The 23,352-nt window shown below is 32.0% G+C and overlaps 1 protein-coding gene across 7 annotated transcripts in view; it reads right to left on the minus strand.

The window, feature by feature from the left end:
- Positions 1–769: 769 nt before the first annotated feature.
- The window catches only part of LOC116852216 (protein vav), a 64,083-nt gene continuing 41,500 nt past the window's right edge, over positions 770–23,352 (minus strand). For 5 of the 7 annotated variants that reach the window (XM_032832329.1, XM_032832331.1, XM_032832330.1 and 2 more), the window contains exons 4-9: positions 8,064–8,253; positions 7,327–7,686; positions 6,865–7,185; positions 6,275–6,679; positions 2,745–3,016; positions 770–2,634 (exon numbers count right to left, since the gene is read on the minus strand). In XM_032832329.1, the coding sequence (XP_032688220.1) occupies positions 2,277–2,634; positions 2,745–3,016; positions 6,275–6,679; positions 6,865–7,185; positions 7,327–7,686; positions 8,064–8,253 (1,906 nt within the window). In that variant the 3' untranslated portion in view covers positions 770–2,276. The remainder of the gene's footprint in view (positions 2,635–2,744; positions 3,017–6,274; positions 6,680–6,864; positions 7,186–7,326; positions 7,687–8,063; positions 8,254–23,352) is intronic. The other 2 variants (XM_032832333.1, XM_032832332.1) reach the window with 2 other exon arrangements.

The raw sequence follows: 23,352 nt of genomic DNA on the forward strand, positions 1-23,352 counted from the left end.
ATATATATATATATATATATATATATATTAATGCATCATATTTTACGTACGAGAAAGACGCCAGAAAACGGAAGCTATCTAGCGAATAATCCGATACCTAAATATAAGAATGCTATATAACATAGATGTAATGCAAATTAACACCTGTTATATAACCTGTTATATTTTAGTTATGTTGGTATTATACAATTATAACCTGTAAATAACAGAAAATTATAACAGTTCTAAAACACAATTAGATTGCAGTTATAAAAGAAAATTATGTAACTTTAACATTAATAAAGTATAACATCCGTTATATTACGTGTTATTTCTATGTTATATAATAGTTATATTCTGTGTTTGCTGGGATCGTTTTGACAGAAAATCAGCTATATGAGTCCGTGCCGAATATAACTGCATAACTACTTATATGCATTAAATATCACAATAAGCATAGCATCCGGAGTATTTCCATACTTCCACAATTGCATCACATGTGATATATACACGCACTATATTCAGTAATAACGCTGTGGTTTGCAGGAAAAAATCGTCTGTTTACATCATTAGATCTTCGTTTTTGATGAACTTTTGCACTAGTGTAATATGTTAGAGAAAGACAAATATACTTTCTTTCACTCTCTAATTCTCTTATTGCAATAGTTTGCACTAGTGCAGAAGTTCTTCAGAAACGAACAAACCTATTTTCCCGTCTAATAATTCATTTTTTGCCATTTTCAATCATGTCAACGCCATCGTCAAGTTTTCGGCTGATTGATCAAGAGCCTTAAGGTGTAAAATATATTTGTAAATTTTGTGCCAAGACTTCAGGCTCAATCTATGTATAACACATTCATTTTAAAACGTTTTTAAACTTCCGAACGTATATAAATAACTTTAATCTTTATGACATTATCGCCTGACTACAATCAGGAATGCTGTATCATAATAAAAAATAATCATTTTTTATAATTCTATACACGTAGTTAAAAGTATATATATTTGTCTAAGCACGAAACATACACTATACATCATTGTATGTGCAATGACTCGCATTAATATTTGGATACTATATGGTACTTAAGAAATAATATTTCTGTATAGCTATTTTTCCTTAACAATAAATAAATATATGGAATAAAGATTTTTCAACTATTATAGTATCCGGATATTAATGTGATTTACACATTATATGTGTGATGCGTTTGGACCTCGTGAAACATAAGTGAACAGTAACTTAAAAGTTACACGCACACAACGTTTGAATCACGTGTATTTATAACTACATGCGTCCTTTTCTTATACAATGCAAAAATGTTTCGCGATTAAATTCGTCCTTTTATCTCTTCCTATTGAGGTATGCGTAAATAGAATTAATATAATTGCACCATATATGATAATTGCCACAGCATCGCGCGTTTCGAGCGGTCATGAATATAGTCTCTCGCCATGGAACTCTTGATTGATAATATTAAAAGTATATGCTCAAAATCTCTGTAATATACGTACAACTAAAAAGATATATCAGTCACCAATCAAAAGTTTCGCGGCAGAGGTTTAAGTTGTTACATACGAGGTACGAAATGTCGGTTTTGTATTGACGATTCTCGGATAATTTCTGAAGAAAAGCAAAATATATGCGGGTAGATACAGCTGTTTTTATATTTTCTGAAGAAGTTTTCACAAACTTATTTAGATTATATGTAGATAATTAACATTTTGACTGCAGGGTTACTCGGAAGCAAGCCACTAGCTGCATACAGCCGAGTTACAGCAATAGTTGTCATTGCATAGGGAACATTGTTACATATTACAATGTTACTTATGGATTGTATCAAATCAACCAAATCACTTTTGCGTTCAATATTTTATATTTATGTAGATAACAATAATATATAAATAGAATATTTAACATAAAATATTTAAATTATTGAAAGAGAAATTTCCAGCGATTATTGTCGAGCGCCTGCAGGTGCCATTCGTACATAGTGAGCATTTTCTTTAAGCACTTACAGACGTCGTTCATATATTGTAAAAAAAAAATTGTTCTTTGTGTGCTGCTTTCGTTTAAAATACTCATTGCTTTAGTTTTAACCCTCATTTTGCTCTTTTAATTGACCTATTCATCAAAGCACTTGTTAGCAGACGAGCGAGTTTAGATTATGACCTATTACTCTCGGTAATGGACTAGTTATAAGACTGTACTTTGTGAGGTTGCTTATCATATTTACGATTTATTTTCGAAACTCGACACATCGTACGCAACAAGACGTAACAGTTCGACATTAACAATTCTATTCCTCCTCAACATACTCTTTTGGAAAGAATCCAACTTGATCTCCTATTTTACCCTTCCACCAACCTTTGGCATCGCCTTCCTTGCTTAGTACTACGACCCGGCAACCACGTCGCAGGCTTAATTGATTACGTTCGCAGCCGTGAAAGTCAAATAATGCTTTAGCCAAAATTCGTCGATACGGCCACAGTAGACGTTGGTCCAGCTTCTCGAAATTTTCCGATAGTGACTGACGCTCATAGTACTCAACAAGTTCGACAACAGTTTTGAAGAAACGAGATTCGCTGAGATAATAAAGATCCGCGCCATCCACGTCGCGCTTAAATACACGAATATGTTTCACCGCTCCCTCCGCTCTAGAATGTAATATATTTATTAGGTTGTGATACGACATAATTTAATAATAAAAAATCATATGTATTATAAGAATGACATAATTCTTTCATTCCGCGATTTTAGAACTTACTTAATACTAAGAGCATAATTGGTTTCATGCTGAAGACGTGGCTGCCCCGCCGGACGAACGCGTAGCATGTATGTTCCATCTTCGCGGCATTCTAATTTGTTAGAAGCTGCATCCCTGCCCATCTCTCCGACAAACCACAGCTTCACAGACAGAGCACGTTCATAAGGTAAAGGTGGAGGTGGTGTTGGTGATGGCGGTGCTGGCATACAGCGACCCGAATGCGTAATACATTGCTTGTGTACAGCTAGACAACATGTCTCACATTTGTAGCCCTGTATAAGAGAGAAAACAACTTTTTATTCAATTAATTTCTGAAAATTAATATAATTATATAGATTTATCCATAAATATCTATTTTTCATTCTTGAGTAAAAATTGATCAATAGTTAATATTAATAGCTTAAAAAATTTTCCTGCATATAAATTTAATGTAATAGTGTTTTGTCAATTTTAACAGTATAAAATTACTTGCTTCAAGGAAAACTCAGACAACATGCGTGTCTAAGAAAGACATCTTAAATAAGACATTTTTAATATATTACTTAAAGACATCTTATAAATATTTTATTTCAGGCGTTTTATTTGAAATGTTTTAACCTTTTGTGGTATAGTGACATACCCATATGTCATCTTTCTCTATTCATCTTTTTACGATTTTTATATATTCTTTAATAAGCCAAAACGATTTTAATCACACATTTACCATATAAGTACATCAATTATTATATAAGAATTAGTACATACAGTACGATACAGATCTGATTATCACGCTTCTTATATAACATATATAGGAAGCGTAATAATCAGATTTGAATCATATCCCATACAGCACACAAACGTTGAATCAATATTTCAGTTAAACGTTGCGTTGCGTTGCACCAACATTTTGAAATATAAATTTACACTGAAAATAACACTGAAAAGACATTGTAGAAACGTCCAAGGTCTGCTGAATTGCAATGTCTTGTAGACGTTAAAATTTAATATTGTCAAATATTGTCAAACATTGGCCGCGTTTAGCGTCAGAAAGTTTTTTTTACAACTGTTGGTAATTTTCTATGCTAAGATTGGATTTTACAGATTTATTGAAACACTAGCATGCAAAGATCAAGAATACTGATCGATTTTCTTCGTTATTCAACATATAAAAATATTAAAATAATGTTGAACAGTTAATATAATAGTTTAATATAATAGTTAATAAGATATTTCATATTTTGTACTGAAAAATATTAGGATATAATGTAAAATATTTCGAAAAATATTCACATTTCTATTATTTCCTCTCAATATGCAGAATAACTAAAGAAATTGATTTATTTTAAAGAAATCATATGATTCTACATAAAAAAATTAAATGTAAACTTGACATGATTTTAACAAAGTCAAAGTGAATAGCATTATCAGACTATACAAATTGTTTGAAATATTTTTCGATGAAATACTTGATTTTCGAGAAATTTCAATGCATCATTTAAAAGAATATATAAAACTTCTTTTATAAAAAAAAGTAAATATAAAACTTCTTTTCAGTATTTTGCAGTAACGTTGCATCTTAAATCAACGTTGCACAAACCTTGATATAATATAAAAATATCCGCTTAAAAGTTTTCTGCGTAGCTATCATAAAAAAAAAAAATAATTCCTAATTTTCTTATGTCGTATAACCAGGGTCGTATAACCAAGTTAACTTTTTTTTTTAACTAAGTTAAGTTAAAGTTAATGGCTTTGAAAATTTAACGAGAGTTAAATATAGTTACGATAAAGTTAACCGATAATGAAATTAATTGAATTAAAAGTTAAATTAATTTAAAAAAGCAGGGTAGTAACTAGTTAAAAAGTTAAAAGTTAAGTTAAAAAGTTAAATAGCTTTAACGTAATTTACAAGGGGAACACCAAGTGATTGCTCCGGGGATTTTGATGCGCTTTTTACAGGCTGTTCTTGGGCGAAAAAAACCACATGTATCCGGCCGTTTCAGCCAATAGGCCATAGTTTCGAAGAAATCGATTTTTAAAAATGACTCTCGGTCGCGGCACACTTGATACGTTCGATCGTCACTATTGAACAACAGCAGCGGTAGCGCAGTAAGTAAGACGTTGTCTTCGTACACGGTTGCGTGTTCTAATCTCGCCTCGTGCATTTTTTTTTATTAAAAATTTGTTCTTATCTATAGTAGATAATTTGTTCTCTTATTTGTTGTCTTATTTTTCTTTTTTCCTTATCAATTACGTAATGATAAACAAAGGTTGTAAAGCTTGTGCTGACATGTCACTCTTTAACGATTCTATATTATTTGAGGAAATTATTAGAAAATTTTTCGTCATGTAGCTCGTGATCACTCACGTTTTTATTACATTTTTATTTATATCCATATGAATAACAACAACGACGACGACAACGACGGTAATAATAATTATTTCATACATGAATATTTAATTATTTACTAATTTGTAAATTTATAAAATTTTACTAGAATCAAAAAGTAATAAAAATTAATAACATTAAATTAAAATAAAATTTATAAAAATAATATTTCTTTATTCAGATTTTTCAAATTATTACAATAATTATTTAAAAATTTTTAAATTTCATCTGCAAAAAATATATATCAATATAATTAAATAATCTTTTTCGTGTATATTTACAATAATATGAATAATTATAGATAAGAACAAATTTTTAATTACAAAAAATGCACGAAGCAAGATTTGAACACGCAACCTACCGCATACAAAGCCAATGTCTTACCTACTGCACTATCGCTCCTGCTGTTCAATAGTGACAGTCGAACGTATCAAGTGTGTCGCGGCCGACTAGAGTCATTTTTAAAAATCAATTTTTTCAAAACTATGGCCTATTGGCTGAAAGGGCCGAACACGTGTCGTTTTTTCGCCCAAGAACAGCCTGTAAAAAGCGCATCAAAATCTCCGGAGCAGTCATCTGGTGATCCTCTTATAAATTAAATTTGAAGTTAATGACCTATAAAATTAACTTATTAAAGCTAAAATTTAATTATATATAATAATGCATACACCCACAAACAGATGGTGAGTCAGCAACTATTGCAAGCCTGGAATATCTCCAAATAAAAAACGTGATCATACATACCTACGCGTGTGTTTGCATAATTGACTTTTTAACTGTAGATTAAATTTTTGTGAAATAATAGAAAAGTAATATTTTAAAGAAATACCGACTGTTTTGCCTATAATTTCAGAAAAAAAAAATAATATTCAAAAAGACGAGAAAGAATTCTGCTGACATTATTTATGACGTTTTTTATTCATCATTGCAAACAGCTGGCACTGATTTTGTTATTAATAAATTATGTTAACTTATATAAAAAAATATATAAATTAAAAATTTAATGCTTTTTTTAAATAAAACTAATTTATAATTGTAATTTTCTATTTAAAATTAATTTTTTTATAACTAATTAACTAATTTATAACTAATTAACTAATTATTATATAATGGTTGTACTCAAATGAAGTAACGTGTACATTTGGCGTATCTTATTTTATTTTACCTGGAATATACGGCCCTTGAGAAATCTTCCACAGCGTTGACAACTTCTAGGTATATCGAATGTTGTCAACTTGAATTTGTGATTGGTGTTGCGACAAGCAGCGGGGTTGACATTATCCATTGCGTCTTGCAACGCTTTTATCCATACCTGCTTCTGCTCTTCTGTTCTTGCATATAGAGTATATGCTGTATACGCTTGTTTATGTACAAGTAGCCATTGATAGGACCAACGCGAATCTCTGCCCAGTGTCCGTCGGCCTATATGATCTTCCAGTCTATAATCATCTAATCGCAAAGTTTCCCGATAACAGTATTGATCTCCTCTGCCAGCCTTGCAAATTAATACTACTTGCTCGAAAATAAACGCATAGCGAGCTTTAATCCGTTGATCGCCATGAGCTTTTACCTGCAAAAGAGCTGAATTAGTATCGATTTAAAATTGTTTTTAGGATGTGATATGTAGTATATGAAAGTATGTAAAAATTATTAGTACTACAATAAACACTCATAGTTTAAACCAATTTAAGCAAGGCGATTAATTGAATTTTATGTTCTTAACGTGCTTTTCGATTACGACCACGTTACACAAACCTTGAGCTCGCCATCCCGAAGTAAACGACCAAAATCCTTGAGCTGTGTGTCCTCGGGAACATCCCAGTCAATTATCGATGCTTGAATGTCTTTTATGATGTCCAATGTATCGGAATCTCGTTTTACCTCGTTTATATATTGAGCGACGTCAACCATTACTTCCCTCGCTTTCGTCAATTGTCGGTAATCCTCGACCCATTCACGAGGTGTTTCTTCAACAAGTTTGTCCAATAATAAGTGATATTTGAGTACTCTTTGCATTGGCACGGACAATATATCGCGCAGTTTAAATTTACCGTTGTTAGCTTCTTGTTGGCACCTCTAAAATATACAACGTTAATGTGTTTTTAAAAAATATCCAAATAAATTAGTTTCTTCTTAAAATATAATTCTTTAGTTTTAAACACACAGAGAAAAGAAGATTTTTTACAATCTTTGCTTTCTTATTATTACGAAACTCACGATAACTTCCTGATTGACTATTTCGTTAGCGCAAACCTCCTGCAACGTGTTTTGTGCGAGAGTAAGATTGGTACAATAATCGCCATAAATAAGGAACTTCTCCCGCCAGTCTAGGAATACTTGGGCTAACGCGGCGCCGCTACGCGCCTTACGCAACTGACTGTGGAAGCCAACGTGGATCTCTGAGAGTTCCTTAATGCCGAAGAAAATGCGGACGGAGTCCTCGGGTCGCAACAACGATGACAGTGGCCTGGCGAAATGCCTGAGTAAACTGCTCAGTACTTCCGAGTAGTTCCGCTCGGTTTCTACAAGTTCCTGGATCACGTAATCTCTTTTCTCACCTCCAGTGATAGTACCTCCCTGTCGCACAAAAGATTAGCTCAGTGAAGAAAGTTCCTCATGAACTATAGTTTGATTTGCAATGTGTAAAGCATACTGCATGGTGCATAAGGAAATCAACCGTTCATTGAAATGTGTACAAGAAATAAAAAGAATGGATTTGCTCGAACTTTTTTCTTTTTTTTCAACGAAGAATTCAATACACTTAACAAATTCATGCAGCTTTTCGATCTTTCGATATAGAAACATGTCTTTGACCAGTCTATTTTTTTATTATGAGAATTTTTAAGTTTCTAATATAAGAAAAAATAATAATCTCGGGAATATATTGTACACATGATTGTGATTAAAAGTTTGTTATTTGGTTAATAACCAAATAAAGATGAGAAGATGATGACCTGCGCAACGGACGGAGGAGGTGGCAAATGCAGGCTACAAAGGTCCTGGTAGATCTCCTCACTTTGTGCGTGACTGCAAAATGCTCCGTACCCGTCCTCCTCAGCGATAGAATCTTCGTTATCCCCCCCTCCACCCATCTCGTCACCCTCTCGTCTCCTAATTCTCCTACGGCGACCCTCATTTTCGCGGCTTTTACATAAAAACATAAAAGAACATGGCCATGCACTATACCATGCACATTGACATACGTTGCTAGATATCTTTGGCAGAAATAAAAATTAGAAAATAGTACAGTTGTGTGTAACAAAATTCGGCCACTGAAAACATCGATTGACACACATATACACATATATACGAACTTTAGCGTCAACAATAAAATAGTGCTATCATCACTGTATCGCATATAAAGTGTGCATAATTTATCCATATATGATTTACTATTATTATACGTTATATATGTTATGTCATATACGTCATATACAAATTAGTAATTTTAATTTTTACTTTATATTATTATATAATTTATTATCTTATGTTATTTTTATTATTAAATAAAATAATAAATTTTAATTTTTTAATTTAGTCATTGTAATTTAGTTCTGTAATTTTGTCCATGGTCCAAAATTACAGAAACTACTTAATAATTTTAAACGATAATATAAAAACGTTTCACTAATTTTTTTTCTGATTCTTACTGATATTCTTATTGAAGATATTCTTATATTATTCTTATCACTAAAAATTTAATACTAATCTATCGCATAATTAATTGTGCTAATTAATTACTATAATATCAAATTTATTATTCCTACATATACATTGAAAATTAATTTTAAAGTTACAGACTTGCCGTTACGCTATCACTTCCTACTATTGAAAAAAATATATAGAGTACTTTAATTAATCCTTCATTGCCCTCATATGTAAGGTGACCAGATTTCCCAGCCCTGAATTCGGGACACTTCATAAATGTGTGAAGCGGGGGGCGGGGGAAAGGGGGTTAAAAGATCCGGAAATTTGACAATCATTGAAAATGATGACAAATCGATGTCTCGAATAGCACTCGAAAAAATTTGGGACAAAGAGTGAACAATCAGAACGTCTGGCCACCTTACTCATATGAGGTAAATGTTCAGTTAAAATTTCATTTTCTAATTATATAAAGATGGCTTGCTTTGAAACTTTCCTTTATTTAAAAAATCTTTTAGATCATATTTGTATGAAAGTTTTCTTAATTTAGTTAGTGTAACTTTTGCTAATACATCAATCTTCCATCGTTTCCGTATAAGGCGAGTTTGCTCAGTGGAAATTTTACTTTCTAATTATATAAAGGTAGCTTCACAGTTGGCTTTAAAACTTTCTGGTTTTTCGTTTACAACCTTTTAGATAATATTTGTATAGCCGTTTTCTTAATTTCGTTAGTATAATTTTTATTAATAAATTCTGGAAAGTGTTAGCGCGCATTCATAGCGAGAGTAAATATGTGAGATTAATGCAACTAGTACCAAATGCAACTAGTGCAACTGTTATCAAATTTAAGCTTTCCTCTGATAAATCAATAATATAAGTCAATATTTTAATTCATCTACTCATTTTTATAAAGCCGTATTAATGCAGCAATAATTAAACTTTTATTTAAATTTAATTAATAACAGGCGCGACATTTCGTTCATACAAGAGCACTAACGTTCGTGAATGGAGGGTTAAAAAACAATGTTATGTTCAGCAAAAAAAGTAACTTAGTGCTTTGCATTGCAAGCAGCTTTGCAACTGTTGTAAAATTTTCTGCTGAACGACATCAGCGGTTTACGCTTTTCTAACATACTAAGCGGTCGCCATTTTTTGCAATATATTAAAAGTGTACACATACCATTGAACTATCAAAAATCACGGCCGTGATTTGAGCGTCTAATTTGTGCGCAATCGCAACCGCAAAGACTGAGCGGCCGTGATTATCTTACGCAAAAGAACTAGTTGGAAGGGGACGGGATTCAGCTATTACGGCTATATCGATATGGTCCTAAGTAGTCTTAATCGATTCCTTGGATCAACATTCCTTAATAAAACTGTCTTTACTTTTGCTCTATATGTCCTGTGAGATGAGAAATTCTAGCTGAAAATCCAAAATCGTCAGATTTCACGATGAATACCGATGGCTCTAAAAATGTGCTCCTTCAATTTCTTCCGCTAGATGGCAGCACGGCAGAGGTGATTTCGTTATCGTCGCAAGCGCTCATGTGATAGAAAAAGAGAGAGATTAAGAGAAAGAAAGAGAGAAAGAGAGAGAGTTGTCTATATTGACACGTAAAGGTTATGTTTGTTCTGTCGTCAGCGTTAATGATCAGTTTTCTCTTTCCTGTGCGAGGATTACGATCATTCGAGTCTACAGTGATGAATACGTAGTATAAACGAAATGAAACGAGGAAACGACGAAATTTTCATAATATATAGAAGAAATTATATAATATTTGGTTTTGGTACAGTAAAATACTTCAATCAAACAAGCGCAGTGTTAACTCTTATTCTGCTTTGTAAAAAAATATTACTGGCAGTGATAAATTATGATCAATCAACAATTTATCAGTAACCAATTTATTTATCACAGTCAGTGATAATATATTTTTCTGTAAAAGTTAACATTACTAACGGTTATAAACATTTCAAATATTTCATTAAAGTATATACTGTCATTATTTTTAATGTATAAGTACATGTTATAATTACATGAATTTATAAATAATAAAAATAATGACAGTATACACTGACGGTACATACCTTAATGGAATATTTGAAATTCTTATAACGTTTGCAGTAATGTTAACCTTTATAGGAAAATATGATAATTATTGACTGTGATAAATAAATTGGCTATTGATAAATTATTGATTGACAATAATTTATCACTGCCAGTAGTATTTTTCTACAAGGTAAGAGTTAACATACTGTGTTCGTTTCATCGAAGTATACTACTATTACTAAAATATTAAATAATTTTTTTCTATATTTACGAAAGCTTCATCTTCTCCATTCATTTCACTCACAAAAGATATCTCCAAATCGACGTAGCAATTGTTCTGTGCGTGTTGAGTAGATGTTTTATATTAAGTGTACAACTTTGCTTCCGCCGTTTTCCTATAGATGGCTTTAGCGGTAAGTGGTGGTCGAAATAAATAGATCATAGACGTCATACAATAAACGTGGGCATCTGTCAACATAACTCCATAGAAACATTAGTCGATTTGTGTCTGCATCATAAAGTTATTTTCGATTGAAAATGTCAGTTTACAAGCCAAATTCTCATCATTTGCGGTTTTAATTTTCTACTTCAATATGGAGAAATCTGCGGCTGAGGCTCATCGAATGCTCTCAAATACTTATGGTGAGGCTATTAGTGAAAGAACGTGTCGTGAATGGTTTCAACGCTTCAAGAACGGTGATTTTGACGTCGAAGACCGGCATAGCGGTGGAAGAGAGAAGGTTTTCGAAGATGCAGAATTGGAGGCATTACTTGATCAAGACTCGTCAAAATCAAGAAGAATTGACACGATCATTGGGAGTGACTCAACAAGCCATTTCAAAACGCCTCAAAGCCATGGGAATGATTCAGAAACAAGAAAATTGGGTGCCGTACGAATTGAAGCCGAGAGATGTTGAATGGCGTTTGTTTGCTTGTAAACAGCTGCTTGAAAGGCAAAGACGGAAGGGATTTCTGCATCGCATTGTGACGGGACGAAAAATGGGTTCATTACGATAACCCCAAGCGCAGAAAATCATGGGGAGTTCTCGGCCATGCTTCCACTGTTTGGCGTCGACGACCAAACCGAATATTCACGGCTCCAAGGTCATGCTCTGTATTTGGTGGGACCAGCTCGGCGTAGTGTATTATGAGCTGTTAAAACCGACTGAAACAATCACAGACGATCGGTATCGAACGCAATTGATGCGTTTGAGCCGAGCATTGAAAGACAAACGACCGCAATACAACGAGAGACACGATAAAGTGATTTTGCAGCATGACAATGCTCGACCCCATGTTGCGAAAGTAGTCAAGACATACTTGGGAACATTGAAATGGGGAGTCCTACCCCACCCGCCGTATTCTCCAGACGTTGCTCCCTCTGACTATCACTTGTTTCGATCAATGGCACATGGCCTGGCTGACCAGCACTTCCGGTCTTATGAAGAAGTAAAAAATTGGATCGATTCGTGGATCGTCTCAAAAGATGACCAGTTTTTTCGACACGGGATTCGTACGCTGCCCGAAAGATGGGAGAAAGTAGTGGCCAGCGATGGACAATACTTTGAATCATAAATGTATAACCAGTTTTTTACAATAAAGCCTCGAATTTCGGAAAAAACGGCGGAAGCAAAGTTGTACACCTAATAATTCTGTTTGTATAATTTTTTCATCAAATCAGTAATTAATAAATTGCTTTTTTTATTAATATTCATACTTTTTTTGCAATAATTGACATATATATTTTATTTCAATTTGCATTAAATTGAACACATTCTAAAGAAGAATAAAAAATATATATTTTAAATATAAAGATTAAAAAATAAATAACCATATCAGAATAAGAAAAGAAAATTATTTTATCAACGTACTACAAGATTATGTCTAATGTAGCTCTTGTACAAAAATAGGTAATATTCCCAAAAATTTATCTTTTAAAAAAGGTAAAAAAAGCGCTTAGTTTCTGCGCTTCGTAAAAAAAAGAAAATTGTAATACAAAATAATCCGTACAAACAATTATGTTAAAAAATTATTCCTATAACAAACTGTACTCTTCTACTACAAAATTAATGATATCAGGAAATTCGCGCCAAGTAACTATGATTAATTATAACACATCATTTTTGTAATCACTTTATTTGTTATTAGACTTTGTCATGTATCTATTTTTTATATATATTATATTATTCTGTGTCAGGTATATGTTTAACGAGTTTGTTATCATTATTCGTGATCCATTAGTAAATGTAACTTGTCCCTATTATTTATTATAACAGCGTTATTTCCTAAATCTGTATTGTATTCCAAATTCCAAACTTGTATTTGAAATGACCAAGTACACGGAAAAAGAAAAATAAAATTATTCAGATTCACAAAAAAAACTTGGCGCGCCTGAATTGCAATAACTATTTCAATGTTACTTACAAGTATATATCTATAATCTTACTGTGAAATGAAATATGTTTTAGAATGCTTTAATACATCTTGATGTCATCCGGGCGTGCCAAGTTTTTTTTTTTAATCTGAATAATTTTCTTTTTCTTTTTCCGTGTACTTGGTCATTGCAAATACAAGTTTGGAATTTGGAATACGATACAGATTTAGGAAATAATGCTGTTATAATGATTAATAGGGACAAGTTACATTTACTAATGGATCACGAATAATGTAACAAACTCGTTTAATTATAACATACTGGAAGTACTGCCTTTATCTCTACCTCGATGAGCGCAAACCGAGAAAGATAATATCCAAAAGGAATCTCTCTCTTTGTCTGTCATGTATTACCTGACAGACTAAAAATGTAGCCTACATTGAAAATTACATATTTTGTATATTATTAACTTAACGATAAAGAAAAATAAAAACACTTATCTTGTAGTTATAATAATATATACGTATTTCCATATAACTAATATCTATATATTCATCTACTCATAATTGAATATCTACTCGGATTTAATTCATCTACTCATTTTTATAAAGCCGTATTAATGCATCAATAATTAAGTTTTAATTTAAATTTAATTAATAACAGGCATTTAATTAATAACATTTCGTCCATACAAGAGCACTAACGTTCGTGAATGGAGGGTTAAAAAGCAATGTTATGTTCAGCAAAAAAACGGTAAATGTTCACTTTAGGGGAGTCACCTTTGATCACCTTGACCTTGACAAATATTATAGAGGTCATCCTCCTGAATAACCTTCAGAAGGTTTTAGCCGTCGCTCATTGTTTGTTAAAAAGTTATTGATAAAAGAAGTTCGAAAAATATATTACAATTTTTCGATGTGTACCGTTAACGAGCAATATCGAACAACTAGCGGGGGGCTGCGCCTCCCGCACCCCCCTCAAAACTAACCTAACCCAACTTATCGTCACATTAACACAAAAGTTGAACACTTTAATAAACAATAACTGACGCTTAATGTGACGATAGGTTGGGTTAGGTTAGTTTTTAGGGGGATGCGAGGGGCGCAGTCCCCCGCTAGTCGTTCGAGATTGCAGTACTTACTAAAAAAAAGTTGAACGTAATTTTTGTACACAGGGTATATTGCGCGGGTTTTGTTTTGATCGTATGTACGATTTCAATGTTGATAATCATGTTATGATCATGTCCTGATACACACTACCATTGTATGTTGATCGAATCGAATCGATAAATTTTTTGAAATTATAGCTCATTTCTATCCACTTAGCGGAAATTTTACTGAATAAATTTATTATAAATATTGAATAAATAATCTTTTCAATATAATTTATTTATCCTGTGCACTGTTTACCTTATCTTTATGTACACTGTGTGCAAAAATTATAATCAATTTCTAAAACATTTTTTGTTAATAACTTTTTAACAAACAACGAGCGACGGCTAAAACTTTCTGAAGGTTACTCAGAAGGATGACCTCTATAATATATGTCAAGGTCAAGGTGATCAAAGGTGACTCCCCTAAAGTGAACATTTACCAGCGGTTGATACTCATATTCATCTACTCAATAATCTTTTAACTCTTCAAAGATCTAGGTCCTTTTTCAGATTCACCCTGTATACTGTAAAAAATTAGTAACAAAAAATTAGAGAATGTTAGTAAGACAGAGAGCGAGATACCACTTGGATGTGGCCTTTGTCTTACAGAACGGTTCGGCCCCCTCTACGGCAGTACTCCTTCCAGTATGTTATATAGAATACGGTCTAGTAAGCGCTACAAATGCTTTATAACGTTTTTACTTCTTTCTCTTTCTTTATTCGAATTCGAGAAATAGAACAAGAAAGAGAAACGCTACGCAGCATTTGTAGCGGTTACTGAACCGCGCCTCTAGTTCAATGACACACGCACACGAACATACACACACACACACACCTCACGGTGGTCCACTTATACTGAGTTTCTTAAATTTCTCACTTGTTTTTGATGATGCAAAAAAATGTCCAAAGGAAAAGTTGCATGGTTTGAGGGAGCAATTATGATGACAGAAAAATTCTTTTCTCAAGATCATTTTTACAGATTTAAAGGTTAAAGTAATTTTTTTAAATATAACTACATGTTTTTGTTTGTATGCTTTTACCAACATTGAAAGAAGTCCAATGTCCTATAACAACATAATTTTTAAATAATCTTAAATATGGAAAATTACAGATATTTGAAAAAAATCAAACAATTGTTTTTCAACACAAAAAATTTATATTTAAAATGTACAAAATAATGCCTTCTAACTTTAATACATTTTTCAATATGAAACATAACTGATACTCTTGCCCTTTCTATCATTTCTGAATTTATAATCACACATGGGTCAGACAACCATCATGTTGATATCACAATAGTAGATATGTATATTTGATGTTATGAGTTCTTCGTGAATTCAATGTAGAATATCCCATCTTGACTTCTATAATATGTCCATTTTAAATGCCCCAGGCAAAAATCTCAAAAAATATGGAAGATACAGAAAAATGTTTCAAACAAAAGTTATATGGTTCGATAGAGGACATAAGAAGATACCACTGAGTTGACCTTGGGTTGCGCCGCGGTCAGTCGAAGTCAACTTTGTTTTTTTAAACAGATACATGTATTTTTTATTACGGAATTTTATTCTACAAACAGAATTTTATTCTACAGACAGAAAATTTTTTTCGAATAGGAATTGTTTGTTTCTAAATAAACAAATAATTCCTGTTTGAAAAAAATTTTTATGCGACCTCTATTTTTTAAGACATTTACAGAAATATTTACAAAATTATTGGTATTAATAATCTCGAATTCTATCAACTTTACCGAAAAATAGTAAGCGATCTTTATCTATTTTCTTCTCATAGAGCTTTGGGAATTTTTTTCAGAATGTTTTAAAAACTGTTTAGTACTAGAATTCGAGTAAGAAATTCTTATATTAAAATGGGATCCCTGTATATTGTATATTTTTTCAAAAAAAAGTAAAAAAAGCCAAATGCACGCACGTTAGCATTATTTGTTTTTACAAAAAAATCATTATAAATAAATTACAACAAAAGCTCAGCTAAAAAATATTTAAAAAAATATTAAAACAACCTTATTGAGATCAATTATACTATGTACTAATACTCTTTTGAAAATTACAAGAAAATTTTATACTCTCTATAAAAGTAATATCAAGAGGTTTACGCCAAGTACGAATGATTAATTATTTCAATTTTTACTTTTATAAACATATGTGGCTTTGACTATATATTTATAAATTAAATATATTATTAATATCTTAGTAATATATTATTAAGTAAAAAATAAAGTAATTAGAGAAATACAATAATGTTGAAAAAAATTATTATAACTTACACAAAAAGCATTTAGCGTGTCTTTATTATAGACAAACGGTTCTCTTATTTTAATAATTATCAAGATATTTTATTGATTTTCGATGTAATATTAAAAAAAGGCACGCCAAGTGCTTTTTGTGTAAGTTATTATAATTTTTTTCAATATTATTGTATTTCTCTAATTATTTTATTTGTTATTTCTGAATAAATTGTTTTAATATTTTTTTAAATATTTTTTAGCTGAACTTTTGTTGTAATTTATTTATAACGATATTTTTTGTAAAAACAAATAATGCTAACGCACATGTACTTAGCTGCTTCTTTTTTACTTTTTTGAAAAAGTAATTTTGTTTTTATATCACATCTTTTTTTACAAAATAATATTAAATACTGAAAACGAGTTTCTTTGTTAAAAAATTTATATGTTGAATTTGGGCATTGTAAATATTTAAGTGTACATAAAAACCAGATTCTTTAAACTTTTGTTTCAAAATAATTCATTTTTATAAAATCTCTCTCTCTCTCTCTCTCATTTTTAGTATTATTTAATTCGCGACAATAATGTAACAATCTTATTTGAAAATAATAATGTGTAATAAATGTACATTTAGGGATAAAACTTCACTATTTAATCCAAATATGTTTATATTTATTGGTTTTCCTAAAGCTTTTACTTGTATTTTCATATCTTCCCAGTGAACACAACGTTATACGTAACGTACATATAAGGTGTAGTAAAAAAAAAAATCCATTATTTTTGCATGAAATTGAAGGCTTTATTTAGCATAGTTAGAATGATCCGATTTAGATCAAATATGCACCATTTTGTTCGATAACTTGTTGCCATTTTGAAGGTAATTCCATTATGCCTCTCTCATAGAAACTCTTGTCCCTATTGGCAAAAAACTGGGACAGTCGATTTTCACAAGCTTCTCTTGAGGCGAATTTTTCACCAGCAAAATCATTCGCCATAGACAGGTGGTAATCACTTGGTGCTAGGTCCGGACTATAAGGTGGATGCATAAGAACCTCCCAACCAAGCTCCCGGAGCTTCTGGCACTATCGATGTGTGTGGCCTGACGTTGTTCTGATGGAACACAATTCCTCTCCTATTGGCCAAAGCTGGCCGCTTCTGGGCGATTGATTCCTTCAGACGGTCCAATTGTTGACAGTACAGGTCCGAATTAAGAGTTTGGCCGTAGGGGAGCAGCTCATAGTGGATGATTCCCTGCCAATCCCACCAAACACACAGCAAAGCCTTCCTACCGTCAATCCTGGCTTGGCCACCGTTTGCGCCGGCTCACCGCGTTTCGACCACGACCGTTTTCGCTTGACGTTGTGTAAGTGACCCACTTTTCATCACCAGTCATCATCCGCTGCAGAAATGGGTCGATTTTGTTGCGATTCAACAGCGATTCGCAGATGGAAATTCGGAAATGAGGTTTTTTTGCGTTAACTCGAGTGGCACCCATACATCGAGCTTCTTTTTGTATCCATCCTTATTCAAGTTGTTCCAAACGTTCCAAACGTTTTTGTGCAATGTTTAGCTCCTGGGCAATCGAAACAGTGTTTACATGACGGTCGGACTCGACGATTTCCATTATTTTATCGACATTTTCGACAATTGGCCTTCCAGAGCGTGGTGCATCTTTGACATCAAAATTACCGGAACGGAATCGACGAAACCAAAATTGCGCGTGATTGGCTGTTACAGTATCAGGACCATAAACACTATTCACATTTTCAGCCGCCTGGCTTGCGTTTTCGCCTTTATCGAAGAAAAACTGTAAAATATGGCGTATTTTCTCTTTGCTGGTGTCCATCTTTGACGCGCTTTGACAATACTGAGTCAAACAATCACAAAACTGTCTGAGAATTTTTTTAGTACGAAATCTTATCTTTCTAACGCCATCTAGCGTAAACCGATCGCACTTATACAACGCGAGATACACATTACTAAAGCCATCTATTGGAAAAATAATGGATTTCTTTTTACTACACCTTATATTAGTTATAATTTTTTACTCAACAATGTAACTGTTATATAACACACGTGTTATATAGCAGTTACATTGTTAAGTAGGAAATTACAACTAACTTGTACGTTACATTTAACGTTGTATTCACTGGGCTTAGTTATCGATATCTCTTTTAAGCAAATTAGTTGACTTTCTGTTTCAACGTTGTATATATTTACTTATTAAATATTATAACTGAGACATTTTCTAGTGGTAATATATTTCTATTCCAGCCAATTGAAACATAAAGTTTGTTGTTACGTTTAATCTCATTAAGCCCTTGACTGTGGATGGCGTGTATACCCGCATCGATGAAAAAAAAATAATACTATTGTTTTTTGTATACAAGTGGGTATCTATATGTTTTTGGTGTCGCTGAATCCAAATTTGATATCAAAATTTCGAAATTCAAAATAGCGGATCCAACATGGCGGGTCAAAATTATGCAAATAATAAGATTTTCATGAAAGTGAGTATCTATATGTTTTTGGGGTCGCTGAATTCGAATTTGATATCAAAATTTCAAAATATAGATACCCACTTTCATGAAAATCCTATTTTTTTTTATTTTGACCTACCATATTGGATCCGCCATTTTAATTTTCGAAATTTTGATGTCAAATTCGGATTCAGCGACCTCAAAAACCTTTATAATAATATCATAAAGAAAATTCGACAATATTTTTTCCTGCCTCCACAGTCAAGGGGTTAAATATCAGAACACTTTCTTTTTCTTTGGCATATCTAAGCTTTCTTGTTTTTTAGTATTAATTAAGATTTCGTTTTCGTCGTTGTCATTACTTTTATTTAATAATACATTTTCTGTACTCTCTATCATATTACATTCATTTGTAAATTCTGTCCACAGAAATAACTTAGACGTTGCATTTTGCTTGAGATACGCTTTCTTAAGTATAATCAAAGAAATCAGTAATAATTATTCCTCAATTACATTAAACTATTATTTAGTTACAAACTAAAAATAAATCAGTAATAATTATTCCTCAATTATATTAAACTATTATTTAGTTCTGTAACTATTATTTAATTACAATATTTATAATAATGTCATTATATCCATAATCATATGATGATTTCATATATTTTATGCAATATTTAAGAATTATATTTTTTTTTTAATGATACACGTATACCGTCTAATTCATCTAAAAAATTCTATTCATCTATAAAATTCATTTTTAAAAAATATAATTTTTAAATATTGCATCAAATATATGAAATCATCATATGATTATGAATATAATGACATTATTATAAATATTGTAACTAAATAATAGTTTAATATAATTGAGGAATAATTATTACTGATTTCTTTGATTACACTAAAGAAAGCAAAATGTAACACCTACATTATTTCCGTGGACAGAATTTACAAATGAATATAATATGATAGAGAACACAGAAAATATATTATTAAATAAAAGTAATGACAACGACGAAAACGAAATCTTAATTAATACTAAAGAACAAGAAAATTTAGATAATGCCAAAGAAAAAGAAAGTGTTTTGATATTTAATAAGATTAAATGTAACAACAAATTTTATGTTCCAATTGGCTGGAATAGAAATATATTACCATTAGAAAATGTTTCAGTTATAATATTTAATAAGATAATATGTACAACCGTTGAAATAAAAAGTCAACTAATTTGCTTAAAAGAGATATAGATAACTGAATCCAGTGAACATAACATTACACGTAACGTACAAGTTAGTTGTAATTTTGTACTCAACAATGTAACTATTATATAATTATATATATGTACTAAGGGCCAACTAGATAGTAACGCCACCTACAACTTTTTGGTCATTAACTTAACACGGTATCGAACAGGCAAAATAGGAGAGTCTGAGAAGGCTGGAAGACGATGACGATCCCGCCGTCCCGCCATCTAACGGAGAAACATAATCAATTGACATTTTCTGTATGGAGATGATGACGACGACGTTTCTTACGTGTAAATTCATGATTTTTTACTTTGAGCTAAGATATCTCAACTTTTAGAGCACATAGAGAAAAAGTAAAGACAATTTTATGAAGTAACGTAAACCCAAGGAATTGATTAAACCCATCCAGAACTTTGTCCGTTTATCCATTATAGTCGAACGCGAAATCTTGCCTGTGTTCAACTAGTCTCACGGTCGGTCGCACGTAAGTATACACGAATTGCTTCGCGCTTGCACTTGGCTCGCGACACTCCCGTGTCGCTTGATTTGTAAATGTATCTATTATTTAAATGATTGTGAAGTGCTTTCGCAGTTTAGTATTTCTCAAGATTCTGGCAATATTAGAGTTGAATATGAATAATACGAAAGAGAAAAAAATTCTTTTGATTTGAATCCTCTAGACTTTTTTTTGTAAAGAATATTGAAAAATATTGTTAAATGATATACCAATTACGCAAGAGAACAAGAGATAGCATATTTTGAGTGCATGTGTGATTATAAATTCAGAAATGATAGAAAGGACAAAAGTATCGTATTTAAAAATGTATTGAAGTTGAAAAGCATCATTTTGAACACCTTCTTAAATAAAGTTTTTTGTTGAAAAGTATAAATGTTTAATTCTCCCTTTTTTCAAACATACATAATTTTTCATGTTCTAGATTATTTAAAGGTCATATTGCTGGACTCCTCACGATGTTAGCTACAAAAGTGTACAAAGATATGTAGTTCCATTTAAAAAAATTACATTGATCTTCAACTCCCTGAAAAAATGATCTTAAAAACAATTTTTTCTGTTATCGTAATTATTATCCCTCGAACTGTGCAACTTTTTTCTTGAACATTTTTTCGTATCATCAAAAACAAGTAAGAAATTTAATCATTTGACTAGCACGCGCGCCAAAAGGCGTATCCCTGTCCGTACCACAACTGGCACGCGCGCTGAAAGTCGCGTGCTTTATGCGAGAAGAAACTCATCTTATTTCTATGCTGGATATATGTTATTGAATTTAAAAGGTTACTAATCTTATGTTTTTGACATCAAGGAATCCGAATTTTATGTCAAAATTAAAGAATTTTCAAACCACGATGCATTATCTTCTGTTTAATACACACGGAAAATTCTTTCTTTTACATTGATTTAAGAACTAAAATTATACTTTTATAATATTGTTTGTTAAGTCAAATTGTAATAATCATTTCTAAAACATATAAACATAGTTAACCTTTGCGCATTTGCTGGTGATGTGAATCACGACCCCGGAGTATAATCTTAGTTCTCAAATCAATGTAAAAAAAAGAATTTTCCGTGCATATTAAACAGACGATAGTGCATCGGAGTTTGAAAATTCTTTAATTTTGACATAAAATTTGGATTTCTTGATGTCGAAGACATAAGATTAGTAACCTTTTAAATTCAATAATATATTTCCAGCATAAAGGTAAGGCGAGTTTCTTCTCGTATAAAGCACGCGACTTTTGGCGCGCGTGCCAGTTGTGAAACGGACACGGATGCGCCTTTTGGCGCGCGTGCCAGTCAAATGGTTAAGATGCTTGATTTAACCCTTTGGGGACGAGTGTCGGCATATAGCCGCCCAAGCCGTTTTACCGTTCCGGACGCGTGTCGGCATATAGCCGCCCAAATTAGTTCGTAGCTGCAAGGCTCGCGACGTCTGTCGTTCTGAGTGATAAGATACGCATAGGTATAGTAAAAGAGTCACGTTTTCATTCAAAGACATTAGGGGCCATTAGCGATGAAGTCTTATCTTCCTTATAGCCCGTCGAGCGGCTCCGTCCCCAAAGGGTTAAGTGGATCACCCTGGATTATATATAAGATATTTATGAAATATTTAAACAAATTTCTATAGGATGTATTCTTTATATTAAAATAAAGAAAAAAAGTTTATATAAACACAATCAAATATAATGGTTGGGAAGTTAACGTTATACTACTAAATAATCATAAGTAAACATTTAAATTATAACAAACATTATAACATTAAAAGTGCTCAAAATGATCACCATTTGATTGAAGACAAGCATTGATATAGCGGATTAAGGGTTATCGAATCGTTTAAAACATTCGCGGACGATTCTATTACTTATGCCTTACAAGCATTAGTAATGCATCTTTTTGTTATCAATAAACTGCGAATACACTAAATACTTTAAATGTCTTTATAGAAATTCATAAAAATCTAGTAAATGCAAGTCGTGGAGAGAATGTAGAGGTCATGCGACTGATTCTCTGTCAATCTATCTATTTAGATAATTATTATTAAATATTTTTCTCACATGACGGCTAAAATATGGTGCTCCGTTTCACCGGCCGTGGTGGTGCGGTGTTTGCTGGAGTTTTGAACATATCATCCGTCTCGATTATATCTGTGTTATATGTTATGTTTACTTATGATTATTTAATAACATTAACATAACTTTGTTTTAGTATAATATCGCAACCACTTATATTCGATTACGAGTTTATATTAGGTGAAGTAAAAAGTTCTGAGCGTTTTTTCGCTTTATTTCGACGATGAAATTAACATAGTTAGGATTATCCGATTTCGATCAAATATGCGCCGTTTTGTTCGATAACTTTTGTCCATTTTGAAGGCAATTTCATAATTCCGCGATTGAAGAAGTCCTCGTCCCTATTGATAAAAAACTTGACCAGCTCATTTTCACAAGCCTCTCTTGAGGCCAGTTTTGTACCATCAAGAAAATTTTGCAAATGCTTGAAAAGGTGATAATCGCTTGGTGCCAAGTCTGGACTATA

The sequence above is a fragment of the Odontomachus brunneus genome, unplaced genomic scaffold (genome assembly GCF_010583005.1).
Source record: "Odontomachus brunneus isolate Ranch 3 - 2012 unplaced genomic scaffold, Obru_v1 Obru_scaffold_207, whole genome shotgun sequence".
Lineage (NCBI taxonomy): Eukaryota > Metazoa > Arthropoda > Insecta > Hymenoptera > Formicidae > Odontomachus > Odontomachus brunneus.